The sequence below is a fragment of the Oryctolagus cuniculus genome, chromosome 4 (assembly GCF_964237555.1).
Source record: "Oryctolagus cuniculus chromosome 4, mOryCun1.1, whole genome shotgun sequence".
In the NCBI taxonomy this organism is placed as follows: domain Eukaryota; kingdom Metazoa; phylum Chordata; class Mammalia; order Lagomorpha; family Leporidae; genus Oryctolagus; species Oryctolagus cuniculus.
Genome location: NC_091435.1, coordinates 125,865,222 through 125,885,701, shown reverse-complemented (window position 1 = coordinate 125,885,701; position 20,480 = coordinate 125,865,222). Strand labels below are relative to the sequence as shown.

Below are 20,480 nucleotides of genomic sequence, written 5' to 3'. Positions count from 1 at the left end.
AGTTTTTTTTTTTCTTTTTCATGCAATTTGTTGGACTCTTTACTTAACATAGAGTTAATTGTGTGTATATAAAGTTAATTGAAAATAGATCTTAGTAAAAAATAAGAATGGGAATAGGAGAGGGAGAAGCAAGAGGGGTGGAGCGCAGGTAGGGTGGGAAGAATCACTATGTTCCTAAGGTTGTATTTATGAAATACATGAAGTTTATATCCCTTATATAAAAGTATCTAGGGAAAAATAGATTTAAGCTAGCTTCAAAAGTTCTACATTTACCATAGAGGTTTTCCACTTCTCCCCCACAACCCATCCAAATAAACTTGGAGGATATGAGCCACTCCCTCTAGTAAGTGAGTCCTAGTTATGGGTGGGAGTGGATGAGAAGGTTCCCAGGGGAGCATATTAGGATCTCATGATGCTGGGAAGCCTGTACATGTATAATTTGTAGGCTCCCTAGTCTTGAATGCTAATATATTTCCACTCATCTGCACTTCTGCTCTGCGTTAAAATTCCCTCACAGTGTATTTTTTGTTCAAGTTTCTTTGCTTTTCCTCAATTTTTTGCAGCACAGTCTTCCAGATGATCTAATTGCTCATCAGTTTAACATTGAAACCATTGTAGAAACCATTTTTTAGTTATATATGAGCTCAGTGTTTGACTGCTACCCTTATAAACAGGAAGACTAGGATCCTGTGCATACATCGGCCAGCTGTTCTATATCAGAGGAACAATTTTATTTTCTTTTATGTATTTTTGTTATAGATTGACCAACCTCGACTTGGCCTCCCTTCTAGAGACTACTATGAATGCACTGGAATATATAAAGAGGTAAAATTTTTTTCCCCTGATCTGTCATAATAAATAGAGTACCTAAAATGTAATGTATTGGAGTGAAATTGACATTTTGAGATTTGATGATTGTTTACAGCCCTTGTCTCTATTGTCTCTAGTGATAAGGAACAGTATTTTTTTTTTCCTATACTATTTGTTGAACTCCTTACCTATGGTGGGGTTAATATTATGAGTATAAAGTAAGTTGAAAATAAATCTTTGTAGAAATTAAGAGTGGGAGCAGTGGGAATAGGGGAGTGTACAGAAAGAAGGAAGGGAGTTTGGTCGGGAGGGAGGATAAGGTAGGTATTATCACTTTGTTCCTAAATATGTGTATAAGAAATACATGCAAATTATATACCTCGAATAAAATTTTTAAAAATACAAAAAAAAAAAAAAGAAAAGAAAAGAGAAACAACCAAAACAAATTACAGAACTATCTGGTGTCAACATATAGATAATGAAGAAGACTAAAGCTCCATTTAAACTCAACCCTCTTATGTTCTTTATACAAGACAAACACTTAAAATCACATATAATAATGAGCTACCATTGATAGGATGACCATCCTCAAGAGAAAAACGAAAGCATTTCTAAGAAATAAGGAAAGTTGTTGAGATAACCATATTTATGCATTTTATATTCAGTGCTATCCTTTAGTCTTGAACAGGTTACACACTGGAATTTTTTGCCTTGAAGCTTATACAGAGACATTTTTGTTTTGTCCGCAGTTAAACTTTATAATTGTTTTGTAATATTTTACAAAACTGAGAGACTTCTCTTGCCAATCCAGATTAGTTAATAATTAGCAGAATTGCAAATTCTAAGCTTGCTTCTATGGCAGCAGTCAGCTAGACCTGTTGTGGTTGCTTCCTTTAGATACAGCTTTGTGCTCCAGGTTTGAACAGTCATCTAGATGATTCATTTATTTATTTATATTGACTTTCTGGTCCCTGTAGGCCCTAGAGTTTGCATATTAGTTTGAATTTTGCAGTAATAAAGACAACTAGCAGCACAGTAACTTTATCAACAGAGGAGTTTATTTCTATCTCCCATTTCCAGTCCAGAAGCAGTCAAGCGATCTCTGTAAGGTAGGAAGCTCTGCTCCATTGAAGTGTCCAGAAACCTAGCTTTCCTTAACATTGTGCTCTACCACCAACCTCCTTTGGCATTTCATGTTGATCTATTTGATCAGAGTTGGTTCACCAGGGCCCTGCTCATTTCAGACCACAGGAAAAAGAGCGAAAATGTGGAAAATAATTTCCTTTTATGCAAGTGATGCAGAAGTTGCACGTGCTATATTGTTTAGAACATTGTGATGTGGCCACATCCAAATATAATAGGGGACTGGGAAATGCAGTCTTCTCAATTTTTACCATTTGTTTTACTTTGAAAGGCAGAGTTACAGAGAGAAAGAGGGAGAGAGAGAGAGAGAAAAAGAGAGAGAGAGAGATATTCAAGTGCTGGTTCAATCACCAAATGGCCACACCATGGGCCATTTGTATCAGGCCCCAAACCAGTAGGCTGGATCTCCTCTAGGTCTCCAGGTGGGTGGCAGGGGCCCAAGTACTGCGGTCATCTTCTGCTGCCTTCCTAGATGCTTTAGGAGAGAGTGGATTGGAAGTGGAGCAGTCAGGACTGAACCAGGGCTCCTATGGGATGCCAGCATTGCAGGTGGCGGCTTAACCTGCTGTGCCACAACACCAGCCCCAGGGAAATATACTCTTGAGTTGAGTGGCCATTGTATGTGCCTTGATAAAAGGTGGTTTAATTGACTTCTAAGGTTTTTTTTTGGGGGGGGAGGTTGTTTTTGATGTTATTATAAATAGAATTTTCTTATTTTCTTTTTCAAGATAGTTCCTTGTTAGTACATTCAAGTGTTATTGATATTTGTATATTAATTTTATAATCTGCAACTTTACTGTATTTATTTGTTCCAGTAATTTTTGTGAAGTCTTTAGAGTTTTCTGTATGTAAGATCATGCAATCATCCAACAGAAATAATTTTAGTTGTTACTTTTCTATATGTATGTCTTTTATTTCTTTTCCTTGCCTGATTGTTCTGGCTAGGACTTCAAGTACTAAAATGAATAGAAGGGGTGAGTGAGGGCATTCTTGCCTTGTTCCTGATCGAAGAGGAAGCACTTTCAACTTTTTGCTGTTGGAAATGTTAAACTTTTTATCACATATAGTCTTTATTGTGTTGAGATACATTCCTTCTATATTTTTTGAGAGTTTTTATCATGAAAGAGGATGTTGAATTTTATTAAACACTCTTTGTGCATCTATTAAGTATTCATGTGGTCTTTCACCTTTCATTTTGTTAATACAGTGTATCACATTTATTAATCTACATATGTTGAAACATCTTGCATCCCTGTGATAAATCCCTCTTGACCATAGTCAATATCTTTTTAATGTGCTGCTAAACTCTGCTCATGTTTTGTTGAGGATTTTTGTATCTTTGATCATCAAGGATACTGCTCAGTAGCTTTCTTTCTTATAGTGTCCTTATCTGGCTTTGGTATCAGGGCAGGGCTGGGCTCACACGAATAAGTTTGAAAGATTTCCATCCCTTTCAACTTTCTGGAATAGTTTAAGGAAGATCTAGTGTTAATCCTCCTTTAAATGTTCAATTGAATTCAACTGTGAAGTCATTTGACCCTAAGGCTTTTTTTTTCCCTTTTTTACAAAAAGGGTATTTTTATTATTGATTGACTTACTAATTACTGGTCTGCTCATCTGTTTCATTTCTTGTCAATTCAGTCTTGGGAGGTTGCATGCTTCTAGGAATCCATCCACTTCTTCTAGGTTATCCAATTTATTTGTGAATGGTTGTTCATAATAGTCTCCTAATAGTCTTTGTTTTTCTGTGCTATCAGTTATAATGCCTTCTCTTTCATTTCTGGTTTTGATTGAGTGTACTCTCTTTTTTTCTTTGTTACTCTTGCTAATGGGTAATTAATTGTCTTTTACTCAAACCTGCTTTTAATTTCCTTGATTTTTTTAGTATTATTTTTCCAGTCTCTATCTTATTTCTTCTATGAACTTTATTATTTTCTTCCTTCTACTTTGTTTGATCTTGCTTGTTCTTTTTCCACTTTCTTGAGGTATAATGTTAGGTTCTATTTGCAATCTTCCCTTTTTTTAAAAAAAATGCAGACATTTATTGCTGTAATCCTCTCTCTTAGTACATATTTCCACTGATAAAGGAACATTTATTTTGGGCCATAGTTCTGGAGGCTGGGAAATCCAAGATCAGTGAGCTGCATTTGGTAAGGGCCTTCTGCTGTTTCAACTCAATGTAAAAACTGGTAGGCAAATGGGTGCATTCCAAAGTGAGAGAGAGAACATGAAGGAGAAACTACTCTATAAGAACCTACTCTTTTGATAACTAAACTGTCACCACAAGAACAAGAAGTCTCTCAGTGAGAAAGGCACTAATCCATGAGAGCTCCGCCTTCATAACTCAAACACCTTCCAATAGGCCCCACCTCCTAACAACTGCCACATTGAGGAATTAAGTGTCCAACCCATGAACTTTTACCAACTGAAACAATAGCAACTTTCCTGTCCAGACTGCTTTTGCTGCATCCCATAAATTTTGTTAAAAGTGTTTTCACTTTTGTTTGTCTCAATATATTTTCAAATTTCCCTTTTAATTTCTTCTTTGATCCATCAGTTGGCCGAAGCGTGGTTGCTTTATTTCCACAAGTTCATGAGTTTTATAAGTTTCTTCCTGTTATTAGTCTCTAATTTCATGCCACTGTGGTCAGGAAAGTTAATTAAATTAATTTCAGTCTCCTTAAATTTGTTAAGACTTGTTTTGTCGCCTTACATATGATCTATCCTGGCAAAGGTTCCTGGCAAATGATAAGAGTGCATATTCTATTGCTGTTGAATGGAGCACTCTGTAAATATCTGTTAATCCATTTGTTCTAAATTGTAGTGCAAGTCCAGTGCCTCCATATTGATTTTTCTATCTCAATGATCTGTTCATTGCTGAAAGTGGGATATGCAAGTCTCTTATAATTACTCATAGTAAATTACAGTCCATGTACTCCTTCAAATCTGTTAATATTTCTTCTGCATGTGGATGCCCAGTTTTCAAAACACCATTCATTAAAGAATGCTCTTTCCCCTTTCTGTGATCTTGGCATGCTTGTTGAAAAACCAATTGACCATAAATACTCAAATTTATTTCTTGGGTCTCTTTCCTATTCCATTGGTTGATGTGTGTCTATTTTGATCACAACATCTTAGTATATATTTTGGTTGTTCAGGCTCTTTTCTGTTTCCATATGAATTTTAGTATTTTTTTCCATTTTTGTGAAAAAATATATTGGAAGTTTAGTAGGAATTGCATTAAATGTGTAGATTGCCTTGGGTAGTATGGGTACTTTAACGATATTAATTCTCCAAATCCGTAACATCAGAAATCTTTATATTTGTACCTTCATCAATTTCTTTCATCAGTGTTTTGTAGTTGTTATTGTATGTATCTTTAGCCTTCTTGGTTAAATTTATTTCTTAGTAATTTTTGGTAGCAACTATAAATGGGATTTACCTGAATTATCTCTGCACCTTTCTGCTCTTGTTAAATCTGTTCTTTCTGGGGGAAATATTTGCTATTCTCTACCAATCACTACCATTGATAACTGCTCATTTAGTTTCCTTAGAATCTTAAGACAGCTATCAAATAGAAGTTTACTTCAGTTTTTCTACTACCTTGCTATCTCTAAGAAATAAATCTCCTTAAAGTGTTTTTAGGGTTTTAGTGTTTCATAGAAAAAAATGATGAAAATGATATGATAACAAAATGATAAATGGAGAAATTATATACCTGGAAGAAATCTAAATAGCATTGTATCAGGATATCATTGTGTTCACTGATTTTTCTCACAAGTTTATTATGTTGTTGTTTCATATAGAATATGTCATACACACATGTGGGGGTGATTGGGAGAGAGAAAGAGAGAAACAGCTCATCTTCTACTTTTTTCTTCACCCCGTAAATCTAAGTTTAAGGTCATTCCCTCACAAAAGCCTTTCCTGGAACTTTAAATTAGATGAAGACACCTCTATTTTCCTGGCATCTTTGTTTCTGTATACCTTTTCATTTCATGTAATTTTCTTTTCTAAAGAACTGCAAGCAAATTGGAAGGAATGCTGTGTTTCCCTTAACCATTGCTCTTTTCCAGATATTTTGCTTATTTTCTGTCCCTTAGTAATTACCAAGTAAGTGCTACTTACTAAATAAGTGCTACTATTGTGGGTGAGTGATGGAGGGGGAAGATGGCTGGAAGAGAGGAAAGAAAAGGAGAAGAATCCAGGCACTTACAGCTCCCTCCTGTTGACTCACCTTGTTTTTGGGAAAGTATGAGCCCTAGCATCAAGACATCCTAAGCATCTTACAAACCATTTGTCCATTTTCCCCTTCTCCATCCCCAGTTATGTCCCTTCTAGACTCAGTTTTCATGAAGTATACTTAACACATTCAGTGGTTCCATACTTTTGCATTCTATATTATTTTATTGAAGAAATCATTCTAGTGAAATATGTATATAAATTACTTTAATGCAACGAACCAAGAGAAGTTTCAGGGATTGATATGGGGTGACTAAGATTTTGGCACAAAGGTACTCTACTCTACCAGAGAAGCCTGGCTTCTTTACCTGTCACTCTCGCCCAGGATTTTCATACTCTTGAATGCAGTATAAATTCTGCAAATATACTCCTGGGGCTCAGGATTTGGCAGGATCACAGACCTTTTTAGTGAAGAGAGCCATAATCATAGATCTGCTTGATCAAATTATTAGCTAAGCCCATTTGTCCAGATTCTCTCTATCTCTCCTTCATGGATACCTTTCTCAGGCAGGGACTCACCTTCCATTGTCCTAAAACCAAATTGCTTAAGAACAGTGACAATGGCACCTACAGTTAATAAGAAAGCCAATTTCACTTTATAGAAGCACTTTTTTCTCTTTTCCCTTTGATATCCTCAGAATGTAATCTTAGTATTATAATATATGTGTAGCTTTAAACATAGTAAAATGCTTGTGTCTTTATACCACTAAGTAATAAAAAATTTTAAGGAATGTGTCTCACTCTTTTTCCTAAAGACAAAACCATTTTTCTTTTAGTAAAAGGCCTTTCTGCCTTTCAAATTTATCATGTGCTTTTCTCTTGCAGTTCTAATGTTATGTTTTGAGAAATGCATGTATTATTTCTTGTTATCATTCCAAACCTAAATTCTTCAGTTCTTTTTCAATTCTGTACATTCCCTTAATTAAAGTAGAAACATATCCTAGCAATTGAAACCCAAAGATAAATATATATACGTGTGTTTCTTACATGACAGAATTTTGTGTTTTCTTTAATAATTTAGACTAATCGTACTCAAACTTTAAGAACTAATTGGAACATTAGCTGATATAGTCCAGCCTTCAGTTTACAAAGGAATAGGAGACCCAAGGAAGTAAAGTGATTGCAAGATTTATGTATTAGTTAGAAACATTGATTGTAATAAAAGCTTTTGACAAAATTTTAAAAATTGTTTGTCTCCCTGAGCTGAAAAGTTCTAGGGAGCAATCAGGAATGGTTGGCTCTAGGAGTTCAATTGAGTCAGTTCTCTTTTCCATTGTCATATTTTACTTTCTTCCCCTTTGGCTTTCTTCTTGATCTCCAATGTGGCATGAAAGATGAACATTGCCAGTTTCATAACTCAGAAAAAAGATTCTCTGTCTGTCCCAATGTCTTAGGAATTTCTGAGGAAGGCTCCGATTGGCTCTGCTGGAGCCATCTACTACTGTCCTCACCAGCCACTGTGTCCAGGAAGCTTAGTCCTCTAAGTTACTGGCTAGTAATGCCCACCCATCTCATTCCAAAACAAGAAAACCGAACAGAGGATTCTGCTATAACAAGATAAAAACACCATGGCCACCCTACTGCAGTCCAGTCTCCCAATCTGGCTTATATCCTAGATGACATTATTTCTAATGAATAAATAAATAAAGATGAGGGAACACTATTTTTTCTTGGGGTTCATAGTCTAAAACTGATAATTCCGGGTTACCGAGGCCAGATATCAAGCTGAGAAACATAAACATCTGTGTTACTACTGAAGAAATGCATACATTAAAAAATTGGTGTATCTCATTACTTAAGATTTATCCATGTGAAATCTTATATAAAGCTTCACCTCTGAGGAAATTTAAATAGAACTTCACAAACATCATAGGATAAGGCCCTTTCTAGCCTCAGTGATATAAGCCTTAGTTGCAGTGAGGTTTGCTGAGAATTACTTGTGTGACTTTGAACTCTAATTTTGATTTCAAAGCATGAAATACACCAAGCTGACATCTGGAAAGAGACATATTTCTTTGATGATCCTTGTCCCTTTGACAGGAGATAAGGCATATGAATATTGCTTGTCCAGTATCAAAGTAGCAATTCACTGTTACCTTTTACATGTATTGTACTTTTTCCTTCTTTGAAGATTATCATTAGGCATTTTTGCATGTTGTCATCATATAGAGATGACCATATTCTATAATAAAAGCAGAGATCTAAGTATCCCAGCCTCAGGGTACTGGTGGACTGTGCATTCATTGCTGGGGCAATCTACAATAACTGGATAATGAAGCCAAGAACAAATCTTGTGCCCCTGACTTTCCATGACTTTAGTGTACTATTTTCCAAAGGAGTTTCTAGTAAGCAAAGATAAAGCCTGCTTACACATCCTGTGTGACTGCTGAGGCTGGATAAAGAAGATATTGATCATGGAAGATATTATTTTTTTCGGCAATAAAATAGCAAGCCTAGGAATATAGGAATAGGAAAATTGGTTTTATAATATTGTGAGGGCTTGAAATACTTAGAAAAGTCTAAGACAATGGAAAGTGTTTGTAAAAACTGAAAAGTCAATGCGTAATGTAATGAGGGACCTGAGATATTCTTAATTCTTAGAGAAATTGGAGGTTGTGCAGTTGTAGACCAACAGACTTCAAAAGAGAGACATGTTTGCATTCAATTGACTGATTTTTCTCAACTCTTACTAAATATGCTGCAATATGACATAATTGCAACTTATTCTAACATGTGGGGGCCAATTTCATATCATTTGATTTGCTTTTAACAAAAGTTTACTGACATTAAATAACATCTCTGAAAGTGATAAGTTCAAAGTTTTGCAGTTTACCACATGCAGTAACATATTATTTACTTTAGGAATTCTGTTATCTTTTGTGTGCTATGTTTTATATGAAGAGTTGAAATTTTTAATATGAATTTTCCATTTTTCCAGAATTATTTTGGTCCTCAAACCCAAGATACTTCAACTTCTTTTTTTGAGTTGAACCTTTTTTTAAAAAAAAAATTTTATTTATTTATTTGAGAGGCAGAGTTTCAGAAAGAGAGGAGGAGAAATAGAGAGAAAGGTCTTCCATTCCCTGGTTCACTCCCCAAATTGCCACAATGGCTGGAGCTGGGCCGATCCCAAGCCAGGAGCCAGGAGTTTCCTCTGTGTCACCCACTCAGTGTAGAGGCCAAAGCACTTGGGCTGTCCTCACCACTTTCCTAGGCCATGACAGAGCGCTAGATAGGAAGAGGAGGAGATGGGACACGAACCTGTGCCCATATGGGATGGCAGCACCACAGATAGAGGCTATCTCACTATGCCACAGCACTGGCTCCAAATGGTCTTATAATAATGCATTTGTGAACATCTTGTTTTTGATCAGAGGTAGATGAGATTTCTTGGCACTTTTCCCTCTAGAATTGGAGGCAAGTTGTAGAATTCAGAGAACAACTACAGGAAAAAAGAGGCTGAATTACAGATCCATTGCCCCCTTGTGAGAAGAATACTGAGGCATTTGGCTAAATGCTTAGAGTAGTGGCATTCAAACAGAACAGCAATGTAGCAATCTTGATTCGTGTATACACCTTTATGAGTGGGTTTTTACCCTCTTTTCCATTGTGAGTTTGATGGGTCCCATTCCTCCTAGCACTCCAATAAATTCAACAGCCTAGAATATGTTTTTGTTGGTATTTAGTGATCTCAGTAGCCTGGATAACACTCATGGGAGTACCTTGATCACCTTGAGAGGTTTATCCAATTACAAAGACAATTATGATTGTTCTCTGCCTTCTCTGTTTAGGAATAGGAGTCCATATTGAATCCCAAAGAACTGTCTATAGATGAACTACCACTAAGCAATCTAGGAAAGATAGATGATCCAAAACAGCCCCTTCATTTCAAAAAGGACACATGTTTACCATGCCTACTTGATAACACAGTGTTGTCGAAATTGGTTAACCAGGGAATCTCTCATGCCAAGTCTCTCTAGCTAAAGAGAAAGCCCGAGTTCTGAGGTATTCTGATGATCTGAAGAGATCTCCCAATAACATATTGCAACCCCAAAAGACAGAAGAAATGAGATTTAAAACAATTGTATACCTTACAAGGGCATATATTTCTATTCTGGAAGAACAGTATGAAAGAAACATATTGCTCATAAAACATACATTCATTCCCATTCACAGAATTTTTAAATTGAACCAACCAATTTAAAAGTTCTTGTATACTGATTCCTTGAGAAGAATGATTGTGTTAATTTCCCGAAGAAATTGTCCACCTTTAGGTTGATCTCTGAATTCTGTGTGAAGAGTGGTCTCAAAGCTTCCTTTTCTCTACATTCAGAGCCTGTCAAGGCTGCTTGTTACCTGGTGCACATTCACATGGAAATCTGTGGTGAGGAATCCAAAATATTTGAGTGCTATAGATATGCTTGTGCCTGATAAGGATGGCTGTGTGAGGATGTCCAGTAGGTTAGGGTAGCATGATTTCCAAGTCTAAGCACTGCTTTGTGTGTGTGTGTCTGCCAATGACAGGACTCTGTGCTGTCACATCCACAGGTGCAGATACCAATCAGAAAAGCCACATGGTTTATTTTATTTGTTTGCTTAGATATTAACTAGATAATTACACGAACAGAGAGCATTTGAGGGCTTAAAAGAAAGGTGAGAAAAACAAAGGAGCTAGAGGATGAGAGCCTGCAGAGGTGAGGTAGGAGATGATTAGAAGCTCCATGTACACAGCAGGGCACAGCAGGAAGAGAGAGAGGGCCAGAATTGCAGACGTTGAAAGCACACAAAAAATTCAGGGATTCATTAAAAACGGAGACATTACAGGCTTGAGGTTGGAGGACTTGGAATGAGGACAGGATGAACTGAAGCCAGGCAAGGATAACCCAGTGTTTCTGTGTCTGGATTATAGAAAAGGCAGCCTGAAGAATTCTCTAAGTTATACCCACCTGGGAAGGAACACTGGGATGTACAGTCCTTTAGTTGACAAGATGTAGGCTGGATCTGAGATTATATGTAGAGAGGGCTTTGCTTACTCCCCAAAATACAAGTTGAGAAATTGCGAGAACAGATTTCTGTTGAAATAGGAATGAGTAAAACGACGTCCTTAAAATTTAACTTCATTTTTTTCCATAAAATTGATATTCCTAGAGCTCCTATGACAACAGGTTCTAGGCAATAGATTCCAAGCAAAAAAGTTCCTTGTTCTCACAGAACTCTTGTTCTAATGGGAGGAGACAAACAATAGAGAAATGGGTAGGTAACTAAAAGAACTAGGATGAATTGTGAGAAGTGGGCATTTGGCACAGCTGTTAGAATGACTCTTGGGATGCACACATCTCATCTCAGAGTGTCTGTGTTTGAGTCCTGATTCCTCTAATTCCAGCTTCTGGCATTCCTACCATCCATGTGAGAGAACCAGATTGAATTCTCATTGCTAGTGTGTATTTTGAAACCCACCAAAGTTATTACATGGATTTTACTTAAAATCAATTATTACCTTTGAAATTACTATTATAAGTGTTGGGATTCATTGTTTTTAAGGAAGGGCTATTTAGATGTTTCAGTGGGTTTTTCACATAAAGAATCAGTGATTCACTCTCTCAGGGCTTTAGAGAAGCTGCCTATGACTGTCAAAAATGACTGCCGACTCTGGTCCACGTCCCAGTAACTAATTGCTCTCTCAGTCACATAAAAGAAACATTAAAGTATAATTTAAAATCAATCCTAGCCAAGGTACTATTTAAATACTAAAATATATGTAGATTCCTTTCTCCCAAAATCATGACAATTACAATCATTTAGCATTTTACATATTTAGAAGTAACTTAAGAAAAATTAAAACCTTAAGGTAGAATCTTATCTTTTAAAAGGAATTTGACAGCAACAGTAAGCTTGTGTTCTAAATATTAGATAAATTTGGAAGCCAGGGAAGATAATGAAGATCCCAAGACACTTGTTTTAATCAGTCACAATAGAGTAGCTACCAGGCAGTGGAACTCATAGAAGGGAGTAGTGTATTCCCTGTAGCTACATTAAATGTTCACATCCTAGAAGCCAGTGATATCCTATGCGCCTGGTTTCCTAAGGAACTTTACAAGTTCAGCAGTTCAGAAGCCTTGTCCAGAGTTTGTTTGCTTTGTACCAAAGTTCCACGCTCTTTAAATAAATCTAGGATAATGATTCTAAAATAGAACAAGTTTGCAGAGTTAACAGAAGTGCCCAAGGGGATTCCTGTAATTGTTTTCTCACATCATTAATAAAAATCATCCCATATAATGAAGAAAAATCTCAACAAAATGATATTGAAAACTTCAAATTACCATTTCTTTCATAGTCAGTGGTAATTCCCTGCTGAAGGCAGATGAATTTATATCTTTTGAAATACAGTTGATTCCAGACACTGCATGCAAGTGCTTTGGAATGGTTATTCCCATGAGGTATGAACTCTGATATATTTGTTTACTTCAAAGTGAAACAAGAATCCTGGTTACATTTTAGTAAGAATGGATTTGGTAAGAAATTATATACAATCATCTTTTCATTCCTGGGATCTTAGCAATTAGTTTTTTAATGCAGTTTAACAGCTGAAAAAGAGTTTGTGTACTAAGTAGCAGACCCATGACCAGGGCTAAAGATGCTAGCTAGATAGCCCCAGCTTCACAGAATATCCCTGGGGGAAAAAAAAAAAAGAGAGAGAGAGAGAGAGAGAGAGAGAGAGCCCCTCTCTCCAGGGAAGTATTTACTTAATATTGAATAAAGGTCACAAGAACCAGTGTATAAACTTCCAGACTTTTAAATTGACTTTACATTTGATTAGATTTTTGCTTGGTAAATATTTTTTTTCTCTTCCCTGTCAGTTTTAGGTTTGATTATGTGTCATTGTACATTCAGATGTGACTTTGCACTCACAGGGAATAGAAGGGAACCTCTTTCACTTATGATCAGTTAGTAGGGATACAAAACACTCTTGAAGCTGTGAAAACTTTAAGCGCATTACCACATATAAACAGCCTTTCACTTTCTGAACAAGCCTTAGACTCCCTCCATCCCAAACTGGGATGTGTTTCAAACTAAGATGTTCTATATCAAGGGAAAGTTTGGTTACTACCAGTTTATAGCTTACTTTTACAAATTGAAGATACAATAGAAAGAATTTGTCTAAATCTATGGTATTTTATGGTGAAATTTCACAAAAACACAAAAGGAGCAAGGTACTTAAGTAATATGCACCAGTGTGTGCTGCAGAGCTCCTGAGAATGCTGTTTCATATTAAAAATACTGCTTGGCTAGAAGGGGTGGATATAAAGATTCCCTAATCATTTGATATGTTTGTGGCCATCTCTTCATGAAAAATTGAAAAAAATAATTATGATACATATGAGTGCAGAAAAAGATTTTTAAAGAAATTCATTGCTATTTAAAGACAGAGGAATATTTGGTATTGTTTACCAAGGGTTTTACAATTGCATTCTTACAGGACAAAATAACTGGAAGAAAATTGAAAATTCCAAAATCTCCAGAACCAAATCTCTATAAAGTACTTATTACTTTTCAAGTGAGACTTTAAGTTAAAGTGCCATGATGAATATTTATAACATTCTACAACAATTTACTGTTATTTATTTACAGGCTTGTACAGCATATGTGGATTTTATGATTGCTGTGGCCAAATTGATTCGTCAGGAAGAAGGATTGCCTATTGATGAAAACCAGATTTCTGTGGAAATGAATAAAGTTATGGAATTGGAAAAAGAAATAGCCAATGTAAAACATCTTTTTTTTATACACTGAATAATTTTAGCCACTTTTCCCCCCTTTTCCATCACTATCATATTTTAAGAGTAAAAAGTACAGTTGTTTAACCAGATGATAAGAATGCATAGCTCAGTATTGAATAATTGGCTTCAAGATCTTTGAAACTAAGAATATTATGGGAAACTGGGCCACTGACATCCAAAAGTTACACTGAATTTGAGAAATATTAAACTAATATACTTAGTTGCTTATTATAAGTGGATTACATCAAAATCCTATAGTTGATGTCCTGGAGACTCCAGGTATATGCAAAGCTGCTTTGATTTTGATATATAGAATGTTTCTTTATTTTAAGGTTTATGGTCACAGAGACTGTATCTATCCCTTTGCTAATAAGTATTAGCCTCTGTGTCGCAGTGTGATACCACTGGGTTCAGACTGCCTGGCTGCTGAGCTGAGAGAGATCAGACAGGGAAAATTTAACAAGAAAGTCCAAGCCAGTGTTTTCCTGCATTTTCTCTATTCTAGTTGAACCCTTGGAGCCTGAGCTGGCACTTTTTTCTCTGACTGTTCTCTCTCCCTGATGGGGTCCTGCGGTTTCAAGCAAGTGAACTCTGAGCCTGAGCAATATCTGGATAGGTTACTAATTGAACCCATGGTCTGATTCAGTCTGGGACCCTCGGAGTTCTCTTTGACATTGCAGTCAACAACCTGCACCGCTAGCTCCCGGTCCACTCACCCTTGCAATTTGGACTCATTAGACTCGCGAAGAATGAAGATCTTTGAGAGCAATTATAGCTTTCCTGGGGCCAAATGAAATCAAAATTCTCCAGAGCTAGACTATGCCCGGAGCTGTAGCTCGATGAGTGACAGTTTGATGGGTTATATGTGGCTCTATGTTGAAAACAGAATTCTTAGAGATCAGTTTCCTGACCTTGGTTTTTACAACTCATATTTTTCCAGATCATGCTCCCCTCCCTTTGCTCATTCTTAGGCCTTCAGAAAGCTATCTCAGAAATAATAGTGACTACTGATATATTCACTCCTGTCCACTGACTTGGAGATTGGCATAGGGTCTTAGTCATCTTGGAATCACCTGTGTATCTCTTGACATTGTCCAATATGGCACCCCATCCTGGAGACATTCAGAAAATCATTTTTTATTTCAGTAAATAAACATGTGCCCTAAAGGGAAAATTGGTGCCATGGTTACTGAGAAATAATTTCCATTTTAAACATGAAATTTTTGTCTCTTCTCACTTAAATTGTGTTTACTCATTTCAACCACTAGTTGGGGGCTTGCTTTCACAGTTTTCTTTATTCCTTTTTTTAGCTTCAGTGAAGACAAAATAAAATTGGATGCTGTTGAATGTAAAGCACTAAGAAATTGGCTAGGCAGCCAGGACAGTCACAAAAGTAGATGGTGTTTCATTCTCCCTGGATAACTTGCAACCTAACTCTACTATTCACTAGGAATTTTTTGTGCTACTTGCCATAAATTCCTATAGAAATGGTTGCACTTTTATTTTTCCTGGCCAATTTTAACAAGGACATTGAATAGTATTGGTGAGGGTGAGAGAGAAAGTATTTGAGACAAATTGGAGAAGATTATATCTAAGACAGTTAAAATATGAAACAGCTACAGACATAAATGAGTTGGCTGTTAGCCATAGCCAGAAGTACTACTTATGTGTCTCAGCAGTGATCAGAATTTAAAAAGACTTTTGAAGAATTTCAGACTTGACACCCAGCCAGATCTCAGTTACTGTCATTGAATTTCCTGAAAATCTCTGAGATTTCACTTTTCTTTCAGATATGAAAAAAAAAATAAGTGACAAAGCAAGTACTGAATAGCACTTAAACCTATTATGTTGTATTTTTCTTGTATAGTTTTTCCCTATATTGTAACTATACTTTTCTGAAGAATTCTTAGTTCTAAAATAATGATCAAACATTAATCAATAGGCTACGACTAAATCTGAAGATAGAAATGATCCAATGCTTCTCTATAACAAAATGACATTGGCCCAGATCCAAAATAACTTTTCACTAGAGATCAACGGGAAGGTATGTATCCTCTTATTGTGCAACTTCCTAAAACTATAACATTGAAATACTGTTTGTTTACATTTGTAGATTTCTCATTTATTGAAATAAATTGCACTTCAGAATGAATTAGATACCAGCCATTTCACAACAAGATCTGAAAAAGACATTTGTAATTTTTATATATGCATAATTTGTGTGAGTGTGCATGTGTGTGCACATTATAAAGTTGATTGTATTTCAAAGGTGCAATATCTTTCAGTTGTGTAGCTATGAAATAATATTAGAGACTATCAGAAAAGGGTGTGTGGAAAACATGAAAACTGAAACACTTTCAAAGGGACCAGCACTAGATCTCTTTTAAACTCCTACAAAGGAAGTTTTACTCATGAAACTTTCATGTTCTCATCAAGACCATGTATGGGGGTATTCAGAACAATAACAGAGAAACAACACAGAAATAGGAAGAAATCTCCACCATGGTGTCCATTTATAAATAGCAATTGACTTATTTTTGCTTAACTAGTATCTAATAATCTGTAGGGCTTATGCACTTGTTTTTGTGTATTGGTTGATACATGTGGTTGAGAAATGAAGCAACATCCATAGGTAAATCTACAAAGTACCACAATCAGTGAAAAAAATTCTTTTTAGCACTAATTCTAGTGAATAAGGACTTTTTAGAAGGCATAACTACTGAGTTAAGTATTTCTTACATAGAACATTTTTAATATAATGAACATTTAACCTATATGTTTTGAAAAATATTGTCTAAACCACCATGGAGAATCAAGAAAAGTATGTAGGCTAGCAATTCATACTTAGTACATGATCAGTATGTGTGTGTGGGTATATATGGGTGAGACTCTGATATTGATAATCTTAAACATTCTCAATTCTCACTTAAACCATAACTGAAAGAGTACCATATTTTGGCAACATTGAACTTAATTTCTGAAGTATGAACCCTGCATGCCAGGGGAAGGCATTGGGCACAGCAGTTTAGACATCACTTGGGACACATGCCCCCCACATCAGTGTAACAAGGTTCAAGTCCCAGTTCCACTTCTAATTCCCTCTTCTTACTAGCATGCACCATGGGAGGCAGCAGGTTCAAGTGCTGGGGTCCCTGCCACCTCTGCAGGAGACCTGGAATGGGTTCCAGGCTCCTAGCTTCAGCTTGATCCGGTTTCAACCGTTGCAGGCATTTAGGAAGTAAATTAATGGATGGAAGATCTCTGGCAATCTCTGTCTCTCTGCCTTTCAAATAAATGAGTTGTTTTTAATGTGGTCCCATAGACCCAATTTGATCATTTAAAATGCATTGTTGGCTTCATAACATCACTGTACCTGTGCTGCAAGTTTTCGTTTATAGCAAGAGCTCCACTGAGCTGTATTAACATCCACCTTATAAGATAAATATTTTCATTTTTGCATAAATCAAAGAAACTATTTTTTATAATTTTCATTGAGCTACTTTGTTTATTTAATAGGCAGAAAAATAGAGACAGGCAGAGAAGCAGAGATCTCCCATCTGCTGCTTCAGTCCCCAAATGCTACAACAGTTAGAGCTGGGCAAGGTTGAAACCAGAAGCTGTGAACTCAATCGTGGTCTCCCAAGTAGGTGGCAAGAACCCAGTTGTTGAGCCATCTCTATTGCCTCCCAGAGTGTGCATTACTGTAAAGCTGGAATTGGGAGCTGAGCCAGGCCTCACATCCAGGCACTCCAGTATGGAATGAAGGCATTCCAAGCAGCAACGTAAGTGCTGCACCCAATACCCACCCTAGAAACTATATTTTTGAATTTAAATTTCTTTCTCTTTTTTTTTAATATTGGTTGTACCAAAAAGATGGACACTGCCCAATATCTAATTGTGTGTTCTCTAAGCTTAGTGGTTTTGCTTTTGCTCTCAAATAGTTGGTTTAATTCTGCTATCTAAATAATCATGTTGCAGAAATAAATTTTAGTTAAAAAGTTATTGGAACAGGGATAATCTCCAACAGAGAACAGCCTGATCATTGTGGTATTTATTTAGTGATTTGACACCCTTTAATGTCTGACCCTCTAACCATAAGTGAATGAATCTTGGAATGGAGAAGAGAAGTCTGTAATTACTGTGTGTTTTATGCCTACTTTTTCTCCAGCCATTCAGCTGGTCAAATTTCACAAATGAAATCATGTCAACAGTGAATATTAATATTCCAAATGAAGAAGATGTGGTTGTTTATGCTCCAGAATATTTAATCAAACTTAAGCCCATTCTTACCAAATATTCTCCCAGGTAAGTCTCTCAGAGTGCCCGTGTCCTCAAAGTTTACATTTCATGTCACTCTTTAGAAGCTTTGCAGCCTCATCTTTTCTGTTGCTGGGTGGTGGGTTTTTTTATACAGAGATCTTCAAAATTTAATGTCCTGGCGGTTCATAATGGATCTTGTAAGCAGCCTCAGCCGAACCTACAAGGACTCCAGAAATGCTTTCCGCAAGGTGAAGAAAAAATCTCTTTTCTTAAGACTTAAAGCATAAGGAGATACGTGATTATGAAGGCTTGCCTGTACACTGCTAGAATGTGGTGATCTTTGCCAAGAGACACAGTGTGAAATGTTGCTTGCTGTGCACATATGTAGGAGATACTGCCTAGGAAGGATACCAGTCTTCATGGGCCTTGCCATTCATTGGTAGTCTCCAGTGGCACCAGACTTCCATAGCCCTGAGAGCAGTTATCTTATTTGAGCAGTTCATGAAAGAATGCCTTGATTTTTTGTTGTTGTGTTAAAAGTAATTGCAGGGGTATTTGTTTCAATTAACCTGATTTTCAGGTGCTCATAGCACACTGGACATAAGCACAAATGGACATTATTGGTTCAGACAATCCACTGAATGTATAACTCCTTGGAGAGAACTTTGTAACCTTTTGTAAGACTTTACCTGCATTATCTAAACAATCATCATTTTAGTCCTATTATGAAGGGACTGGGCAGAGGGATTGAGGAAGAAGAGATTCTAGCAAACCTACCAGGTAGTGTAATGGAAAGAAAATTACCCTTGATTGATTGAAACATATAATTTTTACTCTTAAATGAAGATACAGACACCTTTTTAAAATTCAAGAATGCAAGAATTATATTGTGCTAATTTTCTTTACTTACGTTAATCCCTTTGTTGATAATAAATTTACACACGGCCGGCGCCATGGCTCACTAGGCTAATCCTCCGCCTAGCGGCGCCGGCACACCGGGTTCTAGTCCCGGTCGGGGCGCCGGATTCTGTCCCGGTTGCCCCTCTTCCAGGCCAGCTCTCTGCTGTGGCCAGGGAGTGCGGCGGAGGATGGCCCAGGTGCTTGGGCCCTGCACCCCATGGGAGACCAGGAGAAGTACCTGGCTCCTGGCTCCTGCCACCGGATCAGCGCGGTGCGCCGGCCGCAGCACGCTGGCCGCGGCGGCCATTGGAGGATGAACCAACGGCAAAAGGAAGACCTTTCTCTCTGTCTCTCTCTCTCACTGTCCACTCTGCCTGTCAAAAATAAATAAATAAATAAATAAATTTACACACATACAGCTCTTCTAAAACACCCAAAGTTCAGCTAACACATTCAAAAGCAGGAATGTGTTTTCTTGTATGACAGATTTCTCCCCTGTTACGTTTATTGAACATCACTTCACATTTATGGTTATGAGGTCGTTACAGTGTCATGTTTTTTTCTAAAACTTTCTAGAAGGATGTTAACTTGTAATAACCAAAAGTTCTATACCTCTGAAAATATGCCCTGTTTTCACATCATTTAAGTAAACGATCCAGGAGGATTGCATTTTATCATAGGCTAGGGATACCTGCACTGTGAGAAGACATGAGTATTGCAAGAACTTAATGGAGACATAAAGAATACTTGTGTGAAATTTGTGCTCTTGCCATCCTCCAACCCTCTACTCCTATCAAACGCCATATCTTCTTCCTCTTCCATAGGCCCTTTATGGCACCACATCAGAATCTGCAACTTGGAGACGTTGTGCAAACTATGTCAATGGGAATATGGAAAATGCTGTGGGAAGGCTTTATGTGGAAGCAGCGTTTGCTGGAGAGAGTAAACATGTGGTAATGGCTTTAGCATAATACCTTATCAGTTATGCGGTACATTATCTGTTTGTTTACACTGATGGGAAATTGTAATTGCTTATAATTTAGTTACAATTTGCTTAGTTAGGCAGAGAACCTCTGAATCATTACCTGCCTTTCTTTTCCAATAAATCTCACCCTACCTCCCCTGAGGGTCTAGTTTTGTTTTTGCTCTTACTATTGTTTAGTCCAAAATCAAGTGCCCATTTTCCAGTGTATTCAGATTACCTAGTCATACATTCTATTGATAGAGTCACGTAGAAACTCTCCCATTATCAAACTTGATCAAGAATTTGCGTTTTCTTACAAACCAGAAAATAAACCAGGGTTTATTTAAAGTACAAGAAATTCACTCCATTTTTCATTTTTACTG

At 36.8% G+C, this 20,480-nt stretch overlaps 1 protein-coding gene across 4 annotated transcripts in view; it reads left to right on the top strand.

The window, feature by feature from the left end:
* The window catches only part of MME (membrane metalloendopeptidase), a 102,467-nt gene that overhangs the window by 43,082 nt on the left and 38,905 nt on the right, over positions 1-20,480 (top strand). For all 4 annotated transcript variants that reach the window (XM_008266181.4, XM_008266182.4, XM_051858790.2 and 1 more), the window contains 6 exon segments: positions 760-825; positions 13,825-13,959; positions 15,916-16,017; positions 18,142-18,278; positions 18,388-18,481; positions 19,958-20,086. In XM_008266181.4, the coding sequence (XP_008264403.1) occupies positions 760-825; positions 13,825-13,959; positions 15,916-16,017; positions 18,142-18,278; positions 18,388-18,481; positions 19,958-20,086 (663 nt within the window).